Raw genomic sequence first — 13,225 nt, 5'->3', positions numbered from 1 at the left:
GTCAAAAAACATTGAGCAGAAGCAATGTCAAAAAAGGTGAAATCTTTAGCAATGATGGTAAATTTAAACCCCAAGAAAACTTTAAGTCTGGAACTTTAAAATTCAGAAATCAAAGGCCAAATACAAGGATTGATGAAACTAGAAAGCGTACATCACCATCAGCCTACTAAGCTATAAGATGTAATTTCATCTCAAAGAAGAACTAATGACAAGATTTGCTTGTGTTTTTCATAGAAGATGCTGAATAAAAATCATAGCAGTGGTGAAGCAAAACACATGGAATGAATTTGGGAAAAGCTAAAAATGCTGATATCCCAATTACTATAGGAATAGGATTCCAATTGTTGTTTTTAATGGCTGGCCTACCGAAAACAAACAAACAAAAAAGCCACCCACATATCATGAGGGTTTGATAGTATTAAGATAGCTCCAATGCCAAGTCTTCCTCTGGTATGTTTACTTCCCACCTGTCCGCTGACGGGCATGAGACACAGGGTAGAGGCAATCTTCTGGATTACATCTTCCACTAGGTCCTGGGGGGCCCTGGGGCCCTGGGGCACCTGGTGAGCCTGGCAAACCCGGAGCTAATGAAATAAAAGACCCCCATCAGAATGCGGATCACATATGGCTCTTCCTCCCTCACTCCAACCAACATGGGTCATTCAGCTTCACCTGTAGCAACACATGGGCCATAGGCAAGGTGTGGGTCCTGTTTTTAAAGGCTTGCTTGTGTTGTGAGGATAATATCACTATTACCTGAAGTCCCAGGAAGACCCGGACTCCCCGGAAGCCCAATTCCAGGCTCCCCTCTTTCTCCCTTCTGTCCTCTGTAGCCTAAATGAGGGATACATAAAAAGAGAGACACAAGAAGTAAGAGTGTTCTATGACAACAGAGCATGTGTAAGAATCATATGCTTAGTCTATAATATTTATGTTATTCCTTCACTTAAATAGTATATTAGCTATCTATTTTGCATTATAATCATTTTAGGCTTATAAATAAAACAGATTAGGTGCAATATGCAATGAGGATATTAGAAATATGCAGCTACTGTACAAGTTCCAACTCATCAAACTATGGATAGTGAGATTTTTGCACTGAAAACGATACCTAAATAACTCAAATCAATCATTCATATCATCTTTCAAATAGTTATGACAAGGTACGTGAACCCTCTTCAATAGGAATTCTGACTGGAGGGTAGATACAGGCTAAATATAAGAAGTATACTGAAAAGGTTCACTTAAAATGAGGACAAGATGATATGACAACAAGAATGTGGACTTTAGTCCAAGAATTAAAGGGAAAGAAAGGAACAAAAATTCATGATTTTAATAAATGACAGTAAGAGTGTGAGTATATGTAAATCCATCAATCTCAGAAGCCCAGAGAGGACAAATCAGGCCTTTGTTCAAATTACTTACTGTAACAAATTACATTTTTTCTAAGGAAAGTTAAAACAGCAACCCCATGTTGTAACATGGCAGTTTATAACTCCAAAGGACTAGGTGCCCCAATGGTCCTTTAGAAAGCAAGGACATTAAGGGATTCATCTAAGCTCACTTCATCAATAAGATTCTTTAACCAAAATGTGGGGCGCCTGGGTGGCTTAGTCGGTTAAGCGTCCGACTTTCGCTTAGGTCATGATCTCACGGTTCGTGGGTTCGAGCCCCGTGTCGGGCTCTGTGCTGACTGCCAGCTCAGAGCCTGTAGCCTGTTTCAGTCTGTGACTCCCTCTCTCTCTGACCCTCCCCTGCTCGTGCTGTCTCTCTCTCTCTCCTAGAAATAAATAAAACATTAAAAAATTTAAAAAAAAGAAAGAAAGGAGAAATTATTTAAAAAAAAAAAGATTCTTTAACCAAAATGAATTAGATCTAAGATCTGTATACATATTAAGATAAAATCATTCTTATTCTTGTACTTGTTGTCACCTGAGCTAGACTAGTGCAGAGGAATTTATGCCTCTGGGAGCCCTTATCTCTGCTTTAAAAAAGAAGAAAGACAAATACCACATGATTTCACTTATATGTAGAATCTTAAAAACAAAACAAATAAACAAACGAAAGCGGAATCGGACCTATAAATACAGAGAACAAACTGATGGTTGCTAGAGGTAGGAGGGGTGGGAGATTCAGCACAATGGGTGCAGGGGAGTGGGAGATACAGGCTTCCAGCTATAGAACGAGTTAAGTTCCAGAATGAAAGGTACAGCATAGTGAATATAGTCAACGGTATCGTAACCATGTGGTATGGTGACAGATGGTAGCTACACTTGTTCTGAGCACAGCATAATGCACAGACTTGTTGAATCACTATGCTGTGCACCTGAAGCGAATATAACATTGTGTGTCAACTATACTTAAAACAAGAGAGATCAAATTGTAAAATAAATAAATAAAAGGCATAAAACACTTTTTATCTGTGTTTTGTATATTGGCATCCATGTAAGACTTCGTTTGATGAAAAGGTTTTGTGGCTATAAGAGTTTCATGATGATGGTAAATAAGAGTTTAATTTCCAACTTTCCATACTGTTAAACAGCTGAAAGATGACTCCTCATCCCAAATGAACAAAGCTGTCATGCATAAACATGTAAATATACAACAAAGATAATAAGGAGAGTATCTCAGTAGGAAAAGTATGCCCTGACTCAGTTGTACTTTCTGGAAAAGTGTATTATTACAGCAAAATATAGTAAGAGGAGAAATTTTACTGTTTTCTATGAGCAGTATGTAAGAGAAATTATTTCCTATAATTGTTGAGAATTAGACACCAGTTTTGGGGTTACCATCTTCATTTTTCATTGACCATACAGTGTATACATTATAAATGAAATTATTAGCAATATACCCATCACACCATTACTTTTTGACTTTGAAGGTGTGACAAGATCATAAATGTGAAAAGAGTGGAAAAGAAACACGTACATCCAGGAAATATTTTGAGATGCATATTGGAAATACATCCAGTGGGAAATGTTCACACATTTATACCTGATAACTGTTATAGATATTCAATACAATCCTCGATTTCAGAAATAATAGTAGTTTGAACATGTGGTATGATATTCTAAGCTGATATATATTCAAATTTAAAGTATTACTAGAATTTCTTTTATATAAGTGACTTTGATTTAATTTGTGTGAACAACAAGGATAAAAGCTTATAGTTAGGGTCATTTGATAGCAACCTTACAAGTCCATTATTTAGACATTTCTACAGTAAAATAACATTTATTACATGAGGTATATTTGATAATTCAACCCTGGTCTATTATGAAATATTCAAAAGCTGACCCTCAAGCTATCTCAGTAAGTGCTTAAGACCATAGGCTAAAGAGATGAGGAAGAAAGAAAAAAACATTATGAATTTTTGATTATGAAGGGTATTAACAAGATGGTAACATAATTCCAAATGGAGACCATATCTGCTAAAACCTACATATTCAAATTCAGCTATCAGATTTTAATATAATGCAAAAATTTATTATTTCATGTGGATTTCAGTGCATAAGGTATCACAAAACAAGAAACAGTAATTTGCATATTTATAATAGGGTAACATTTACATTTCTCCTGTCAATGTAATGATTTATTTGTACAAAGCTCTCAGTTTATTAGGTTAATAACTACCTACTACTGCTGTTGAATTGTACAACCACATGAGAGCTTTTATTCTCAAATTTCCTAATAAGATCTCAAGCTAATTCCTTCTGAAGGCTGCCATAAAGCCATAGAGTCTTACTTTATAATTATTTCACAACAAAACTTCAGATAAGAATGCTAATAAAGTCCATAAGAGCTTTCCTATTTTCTAGAATTAAGCTTTTTACCCCTTTAGGCCTCTCTTGAAATTTGGAAAAAAATAAAAGGGCAGGTCTGTCAATGGACATGTATTTTCATGGCCTGTAAGACTGCAGATGATAGTTTGATATCACCATAGCTTATGTAGGAAAAGAAAACAAAGTGTCCTAATCTATAGCATCTAGATTTAATAGTCAGTCAAGAAACCTGATGCTTGTTGTAGTTTGGATAATAGACTTCATGTATTTTCAGTAGAGATTTCTGTGTCAACGCCAGGGATTTACTTCTACTAAGCTTGCAAAGCTGTGCATCTTATATGCATACTGGACAAATGAAGCCATGAAAGAAGTGTTTCCAACATTTTGTGGGGGGGACAACTCTTTATGTGGGGGCCTGCGGCACACCTTACAAGCTGTTCAGCCTCCTCGGTCCCAGCCTACTCACTGACTACATTAGTACATTACTACATCAGTCATTTTGCCACACACACCTCCCATTTCCTAAGGACCTTAGAACTACAAAATCTGAAAGGTCAAATCTGTATCAGTTACATGAGCTATCCTATGGGTCACTGGCCTACAAATAACAGAAGGCTTTCTTCATTTTAAACCACTAAGAGCAAAACTTTAAAAGTTCAAAAGTAAGAACAACCATTCGCAACAGTGTCCTTTCAAAATGGATGGGGGACACATGGAATGGCTGGATCTGTCTCCTCCTACTAACTCCACATCTACTCAGCGGGTGGGGTTCTTTATGAAATGAATAGGGTTTTCAAGTGTAGCATCTGTCCTTCAGAATTTTCACAGAGGTGGAGAAGCAGTTGTGTTTGGAAAAAGTTTAAATAAGTTTCTTTCTCATAAAACTTGCCCAATAGGATAAGTCTGTTAGGAATATCCACATCTCTTGTTGATATATGGAAGCCCAGCTGGACCATGACACTCAGACTTCTCTGAGCCTAATGTGGCACATTCTCACTCACCCCTGGTGCACAAGCCATCAGGCCCTACACTGCAGATCTGAGGTGGGGATGAACCCTAAGGAAAGTTCTCACAGTGTGCAGAGGGGAGGCAATTATCCAAACCCCATGGGATGGTTAAAACATAAATCTGTCTGGAAATGCTTTTGAATTAAAAAGACATCAACAATCACGCTCTTTGGGAATTCAGGGAAAATGCAAATGAAGTGTCTCAAACAGAATCATGGTGGTTTCTACTTTCACTGCAAGAAGACCAGGGCACTGAAAGAGGATCCACAAGTTTTCATTATCAGAATCACGGCAGGAGCAGTACCTCCCTTTTTTAACTAGGATGGGGTACTTAACACTAGTCTTGCATCAACGTTCTCATTGCTCTCTGCATGTCTCCTGCTTCTCGGGGAAAGGCACGGAAAACTCAGCAGACCCTTTAAATTTCTGTCCTGCTCTGAAGATAGTAAGATAGTAAAGGACTATTCTAGAGTACACGTTTCAGTACAAACCACTTTATTTATCTTTTTTAAAAAGTTTATATATTTATTTTTGAGAGAGAGAGAGAGAGAGAGAGAGAGAGAGAGAACATGAGCTGGGGAGGGGCAAAGAAAGAGAGAGAGAGCCTCCCAAGTGAGCTCCTTACTGTCAGCACAGAGCCTGATGCAGAGCTTGATCTCATGAACCTTAAGATCATGACCTGGGCTGAAATCAAGAGTCAGCTGTTTAACCAACTGAGCCACCCAGATATCCCCAAACCACTTCATTTTAAATGAAAATGGATTTCTGTCCTAAAAACAATACTGAAAAAAAGTCTCTTGGAAATTTCAGAAGAGCCACCATCAATTGGAATCCATGGGTGGGCAAAACACCCTGCGCTGTGCTTGGTGCCCACACTTTCTTTCCCATTCTGTGTTGCATGTCTCACTTCCATCTTTTCTCAAACTCAATCATGCTGTGTCATGAAGAGGACTATTTCAGCCAACAGGATCTGATGCCTGCAATGGATACTAGGGTAACAGTTTTATATGCATTTTGTTTCTTTTCTTTTGGAGAAACTTTTAAATCAGGCAGAGCAAAACTTTGAACTCATCTTCCGAACACTGCATATCTACTTCTCTCCCAGAGAAAAACCCTTCAATTACTTATGACTCTTGGAGAGACACCACAAATCAAATAGCGGCCTCTTGTTTTCTTTTTTTACAGCAAGATTTCTTGGTGGCTTTATCAGTATAGCATAAATCCATTTATGTAAGTTTTATTTTCCTGCTGCCTTTCTGGCAAATTTAACAAATACTAATAAGGAGCTATCATACGAAAATTGAGGAAGACATCTGAGTTACAAAGATATGGCTGTTTCCAGAAACTCTGCAGTGGGACACAAGTATTGTCAATGTTAGTATATGTGCTCAGAGACAAGCACAAGTTTTGTCAATTTGACTAAATGTTGGTTTTAAAAAAGTTGTAAATAATGTGGGGAAGTCCTTTCAATTCAAGCATTGTATCCAAAAGCCTTATCAGGAGTAGAAGTAGTCTAGAAGATTTCTTAAGCAAAATAGATCCCACAGAAATCTGCCAAAGGGAAGGTAAGCAGATTGGTGAATAGAAGTCTTTTTTCCAAAAGCTTCACTGACATGGCTGACTTCACATTCCCTCTGACTGAGTCTTCCAGATGGGCCTTCGTGTGGGGAGAGAGCCTGGACACAGGTATTTGTGTGGACAAGTGACTCCAGTTCCAGAACTATTTTCCTCGATAGTCCTGACTTTTCCACTGTTCTTGTCCTCTTGGACTACTGTTTGAAACATCAGTCCATATTTTTTCTGCTATTGATGTTAACAGTTCTTAACGATCATGTGGCCTAAAAAAGCACCATCTTTAGATGGGCTTTCAAGCTCTTTGCTCCACGTTCATAGACTATAACCTCAGAACAGATCCAGCTAGTGAAAGATAAGAAACTGCCCACCACACAACCGTGTACACACAGAAGGCTACACCTGATTCGATACATCCTCTTCCAACTATTGGCCAAAACTCTCTATGATCTGAGGGAAAGGTAGAATATACTGTTGAGTTTAGGAGAACTAGAATTATGTAACTGTTGTTTTACAGTGTGCTAACTAAACTGAAAGTCAGCTGTGAGGGTGAGACTCTAACAGACCCTGTGATTAGAGACATAGTTATTGTTCTTTCAGAGGTGGGCGGGCCTGTCAATCACTTAGGCACTTCCTATAGAAAGCCAGGCTCATGTTACACAGAAGCAGTAGGAAGGACAGTGAATTAGTGAAAGAAAAAGCATTTTGCACATTTATAGTATTTTGGACTGTATTCCTATGTAGTTTTGACGTTCACTCTCTATTTTCTCCTTTACACAAACTTCTGATTATTTCAAGGAAGACCATTGAGTTCCTCCATGGTAACACATGAAAAGGAGTTCCCCTGGTCTTATCTTTCATGATATACACTCGCTGGATTGAATATTTCTTTTCAGAATTGTGAATCCCCTAAACCAGGGATGGTTTGACTCTCTGCTGATGCTAACCATATTTCTAGAAAATGGCCTTGCTAGCTTTAGTCAAGCTATGCTCAAAATCACGTCTTCTGTCAAGTTGTCATCAGTGGAATAATAATTTTCTGCCAATTTAATGAAGTATGGCTTTAAAAATTTTAGAAACCATATGAAGAAAGATTCTAAGGTTTCTTAAAATTTTACTTAGACCTAAATCACTACTCACAGTAGCATCTCTTAAGACTCCTTCCTCAGTTTCTTCAAGATGCTACTAAGATTCTTGTTGTTGTCCAACTTACATCCATAGGGAGGCATAAACAATGCTGATTCCCACAAAATAATGATATAGAAGTCCATATTGTTGGTGTTATTCTTATAACAAATATTATTATCAAAATACATTCAGATGAGCAGGTAATTATTAGCCAGTTTTAAGCTTGACATAGTAATAGTTAAAAATCGATTTCTAGAATGTCAAATATTAACAAAATAGTCTATATTAAATTATTACCTGTGTGTACATATATATATGGATACATATATTTTTGCTTTAACTGTGATTAACAAGTTCTAAATACTGAGAGTTAAAAAGCTGGTAAATAAATATTATACCTGAAAACTTACCTTGCGGTCCAGGGTCTCCTGGTGGTCCAGGTAATCCATCCTTTCCTGGTGGACCTGGCCTCCCATGAGCTTGAGCAGCCAACATGGCTGCTGGCAGCTTGAGCTGAGACAGGAACACTGCCATCCTCTCTTTATTTATGAAAGAAAAAAAATAGTATGTAATAGAAATAGTTTTACATCAAAATTTTTCAATATTTTACATGAAATTAAAAAAAAAAATCCTACTTGGTTTTCGATTTAAGTGCACCTAATTTACTAACTGGCCTGACTGCTGGAGTTGTTTTGTTCACTGGTGAAACAAGATGGATTGTACAAAGTTGATTGAATGTAAATGAAGACCACTGGTGCCGATCAGATGGTCTAAGAATTTTCAGTTGCTTCAGAGATGTAGCAAGTCTATTGGACAAAACACTAGCTTGGAATCTAATTAACCTATAGCAATGACTTGTGGTGAGAATTTTAGCTTTATATTAAAAGATGGTTTTAATAATAAATTTACCTCACTTTCCAGCAATGTTGTAAATGTATGTAGTCATTTAAAATATGTTTATGAATTATTTGACATTCTCTTCCAATAAAATTAGGCTCTGCCTATTCTTGAGCATGGGCTGGAGTTACTTATCATTTGAAATAAATAGAAAAAAAGCAGAATTGACAGTGTGCAAGTAGGGACCTAAGTCATACAAGGTACCATGGCTTCCTGGGTGCTCTCTCTGATTGTTCAGTGTGAGACTACTCGCTCTAGGGAAAGCCAGCTGCTATGCCATGAGGACATTTAAGAAGTCCTAAAAAGAGTCCCATGTGGGGATGAACTGAGGCCACCTGCCAACACCCATGTGAGTGAACGTGGAAGTGGATCTTCTGGCCCCAGTCAAGCCTTCAGATGACAGCAGCCCTGGCTGACATCCTAACTGGAGCTTCATTACAGACCTGAGCCAGGGCCATAAAATTAAGCAACCTTCAAGTCTCTGATCCACAGAAAATGTGAAATAATAAATGTTTGTTGTCTTAAGCTACTGAAGTTTTGAAGTATTTCCTTATGTAGCAATAGATAATCATAGGATACGTGATACTTTATATCCCTGAATAAAATTGCATTATTAATAGATTTTCTATAGAAAAAATAGTCATTGGCTCCATATTCACTATGGTTTCACTGTTTCATTTCTATTGGGAAAATATTGTACTTTGTCAACGACTAAATTTTGCCTCTTTAAAAAAATGTCTATTATATACCCTTAGTATCATTCATTTTTTCTGGTTTGATTTCCAGTTAGTCCCATTACTTAGTCATGATTTTAGTAGGGAGTATGGAAATTTGGCCAAACAACAACAACAAAAAGGTGCAGATGAGCATGCTCTCACTAAATTCCATTTGGAGACAGAGTAAAAACAATAAAAAGTTTCTATACATTTCTGTGAACCTGAAGAAGACATTGAAACTAAGAACACACAAGGTATGAGAAGTTGACAAATTATCCAGAACATTTAGAAATGTCAATAAAAATAATAAAATGTTTTGTAGGTGTTGAGTGATATGACCTTTATGAATTGAATACTTCCCCAAAACCAATGCAGGCTTCCCCAAGGAATGGATTGTCATTTGCCCTTTTGTTCGTTCACCAAACTGCCTGGAGCTGTTTAGTGACCGAACACTGTTGATCTGGGTCCTAAAGGAAGAATCCAGAGAGGGAACAGAAGACTGATTAAGGGAGCTTCTATAAGGTGAGTTCAGTCACCTTAGAAAGTAGGTGAGTACTTCCTATAATGGAAGTATCACTCTAGGTGGCACAGGCGTCATGCAACTATTAATACTAAGAGACTGATTTATAAGCCAATAATGCTTTGGATAAAAGTGAGTTATTATAGAACATCAGTGTAACAATAATTCATCAAATTGAAAGGATCTGGAAACTTAAGAAGTTCAAAGAAATTGGAAATGCAAAAATATAAATAAGAATTTTCATTCTAAAATAAATTTCTAAATAGGACAAATCATTAATTACATTAATTAAACATTCTCTGTAAGCAGAGCTCTGTGTTGGGAATTTTATATTTTCTGCATTGAGTGCTCTTGTTCAGGAATCCCAGAGAAAGTCTGAAAGACAGTATCATCCCATACCAACTGCTATCCGTGTTTTATAAGCCCCATATGCTATAAAGATTATCTGCTGATAAACTTTATTTTATGACTAGAACTTGTTCTATAATAAGACATTCCTTCTCAGAATTGCTTCTTTGAATAATCATTCCAAGACTGCACTTATTATTACTAACTTCTTAATTATAATTCCCCCATAAGCCACTGTCCAATTCAGTTATTCCTCAAAACCATGGTCAATATTTTACTATCTGAGGTATTAATTTTAGTGAAATCATTAATGCAAATTAATCCAAAATCCATTATAAATACAATCTATCATCGGATCCTCTATTTAAACTTGCTTGGTTTGTTTATGTTTTATTTATCTTACATTTAACACACAGAATATTAAATAACTAGAATTAAAACATAAACTGGAGCAGGATGTATCCTTGGCATGACAAAAGGTATTCACCATATTCTGTTTTTTTCTTTTTGCATATTTTCTTCCAAAAGCAAATTCAAATGATTTCATTTGTAAAACTAATTTACACCAAAATTTTCAAGGATACATCCTGTGTGTAAGAAGAAACTCAATCTTTAATGTAAAAAATTCAGCATTGGTTTGGTGCAGACAGATCTTCTGGAAAATTTTCTTACTGATTAAGTTAGGGTTTACATTGTAAGTAAGGACAAATGATAGGAACATTCTGGAAACTATAGCTTCCAGGTAGAAAAAACAAAGACCAAATCAAAAAGACCATGTAAAGAATTACTCCAATTTTCTCTAGCTTCATCACTGTTTAGTTCATTCAGTTGAACTGTAAAGGCACATTTCACTTAAGCACATATCTATGGTTTACACACATTTGATAAAAAGTAAATTACTCCTGAGAAAAGCCTGTTTTTCAATAGGCTTTACATAAAAGCCTGTTTTATTTAAAAAAAAATGTAGGCCCTTATGTTGCTTGAGAAAGTAAAACAATTTTTTTTTCAAATAGAAATCTTAAAGGAAAAGCCCCAACAAACATGGAGTATTAGGTATAATTATCAGAGGGGTAATCACTCTATACTCTTTCTTTTTTTTTAAATTAAAAAGCAATAGAATGGAAACATCACAACATCCAGAGGACCAGAATTTCTGGATGCAGACTGACGGACAGTGATGGTGGAAGATGAGTAAGGAAATAATGAATCATCTGTGAGTGATATTAGATCACAGGCTTTCATGCAAAACTTATTACCCGACAATCCACCTGGGATATATTTGGTTGATGTTAATACATTTGTTTCCAATAACTTAATAGATGAAATAAATTTGTAATTTATGTTACGTCTGAGGGGAGTCCGCTGAGCCTCTTGTATTTCAACATTTACTTCCTTCCCCAGGTCGGGGAAGTTCTCTGCTATAATTTGTTCCAGGACTCCTTCAGCACCTTTCCCTCTCTCTTCCTCTTCTGGGATTCCTATGATACAGATATTGTTGTGTTTGACCGTATCGCTGAGTTCTCTAATTCTTCTTTCATGTTCCTGGATCAGTTTGTCTCTCTTTTTGTCAGCTTCTTGTTTTTCTATAATGGTGTCTTCTAAATCACTTCTTCTCCTTTCTGCCTCTTCAATCCGTGCATTGGAGGCCTCTAATTTATTATGGATCTCATTTATCGCATTTTTTAATTCTTCATGCCTATTTTTATTTTCCATTCTGTCTGTAGCCATAGTTTCTTTGATGTCTCCTATGCTTTTTTCAAGCCCAGCTATTAATTTTACATTATTCTAAAATCTTGTTCAGTTATGCTGCTTATATCTGTTTTGAGCAGTTCATTAGCTGTCATTTCTTCTTGGAGTTTCTTTGGAGGAGAGCTCCTTCGTTTCATCATTTTAGTTACCTTTCTGGCTCTTGTTAGTTTTAAAGACCTGTTATCTCTCTGCACCTATGAGCACTGCTGTATCCAAGAAGACTCTTTGACTGTCCAGGGCCTATCCTTTCAGAGAGTGTTTTTTGAATGGTATCTTTTGGTCTCTCTTGTTGGGACCTTGGTTATTTTATTTTCCTATTCATAGTGATATTTGGGACTCTCAACCTTGTGTACTCTAGCTTGTTTCTTGAGGTAGCCCTGGAAAAGAAAACAGACAGACAAACACACAGGGAGCAGGAGCACACAAACGCACAGACTAATTCAACTAACATGCAAACCAAGAGGGAAAACGAAAAAGAGAAAAGACGGAGGAGGGAGAGCAAATAATAGAGAGTATAAAATACATAAAAGGGTCAAAAAGGAGAAAAGAAAAGGAAAAAAGAAGAAAACCGATGGACAAAGAACGGTTTAAAGCATATAACCGGATTTCCCAGCTACAGTTAAATAGCCATGTGTATGCAGTGCTTGTTGAAGAGCATTGAGAGAGAGAAGACAGGGCGGGGATGAGGCAAAATTGGAAATAGAATGAACAGGCAGAAGGGATAAAAAGCTTTTTTCAAAGAGCTAAAGGGTAGAATACGGTTGGATAGGTGAGAGAAGAATGCTGGTATTATCCAGAGAAACTATATAGTCTAATTAGTGCTGAGAGAAAGATGAAAATGTCGGTAGGTGTAGAATTTACATCTACAGAATGGACTCGTGATTGTTTAAGCAAGCCAGTGACTGGAGTTAAATCAGGTCAGTGTTCTGGGGAAAAAAGAAAGAAAAAAAAAAAAGGGAGGAGGGCAGCTCTCAGGCAGGGATGGACGTGGCGTGATCCAAGGCCTCAGGCGGGAGTTCTGCCTTGGCGGTTGTGGGGAGGGGAGTGATGGTGCTTCAGTCCCTTCTTGAACCAAGCGCTGCACCTCGCTTTTGGGCGTGTCAACTCCCCGTACCAGGGGTGCAGCCAAAGTTGGTTGCACTCTTTCAACCCAGGCCAGTCCCAGTCCCCAAATCCCAGTCCCCGCGCCCCGCTGAAAAGTGCCTTAGACACAGCTTCCCAGGCAGCCCCCTCAGGCATTTCCAGGCCCCCTGCCGAGCTCTGGGGGCGGAGTCAGAATCGCTGCTTCCTTCTCTGGGTCGGGCTGGCGCGCATGGGCGGGGGCTTGCCTGCCGGGTGCTCTGAGCCCGAGCCCGCTGGAGTGAGGAAAACCAGGTCCCTCTATGGCTCGTCACCCGAAACACGAACTCACAGGCAAATTTCCCAGTTTTTAGCTCTTTGCCTTCCCTCTCGACCCCCAGCCAGCCAGGAGCGCGGACGCCCGGTGTCCGCGTGCGGCTCTTCCAG

At 37.8% G+C, this 13,225-nt stretch overlaps 1 protein-coding gene across 1 annotated transcript in view; it reads right to left on the bottom strand.

Moving 5' to 3' along the window:
• Window positions 1–406: 406 nt before the first annotated feature.
• COL19A1 (collagen type XIX alpha 1 chain) overlaps window positions 407–13,225 on the bottom strand; it is a 329,204-nt gene continuing 316,385 nt past the window's right edge. Inside the window, exons 50-52 of the mRNA XM_039245800.1 lie at window positions 7,900–8,028; window positions 757–834; window positions 407–584 (exon numbers count right to left, since the gene is read on the bottom strand). Of these exons, the coding sequence (XP_039101731.1) occupies window positions 457–584; window positions 757–834; window positions 7,900–8,028 (335 nt within the window). The 3' untranslated portion in view covers window positions 407–456. The remainder of the gene's footprint in view (window positions 585–756; window positions 835–7,899; window positions 8,029–13,225) is intronic.

The sequence above is a fragment of the Hyaena hyaena genome, unplaced genomic scaffold, assembly GCF_003009895.1.
Source record: "Hyaena hyaena isolate Hyena2069 unplaced genomic scaffold, ASM300989v1 scaffold_271, whole genome shotgun sequence".
Taxonomy (NCBI): Eukaryota; Metazoa; Chordata; class Mammalia; order Carnivora; family Hyaenidae; genus Hyaena; species Hyaena hyaena.
This window is presented reverse-complemented; position numbering and strand designations above follow the sequence as displayed.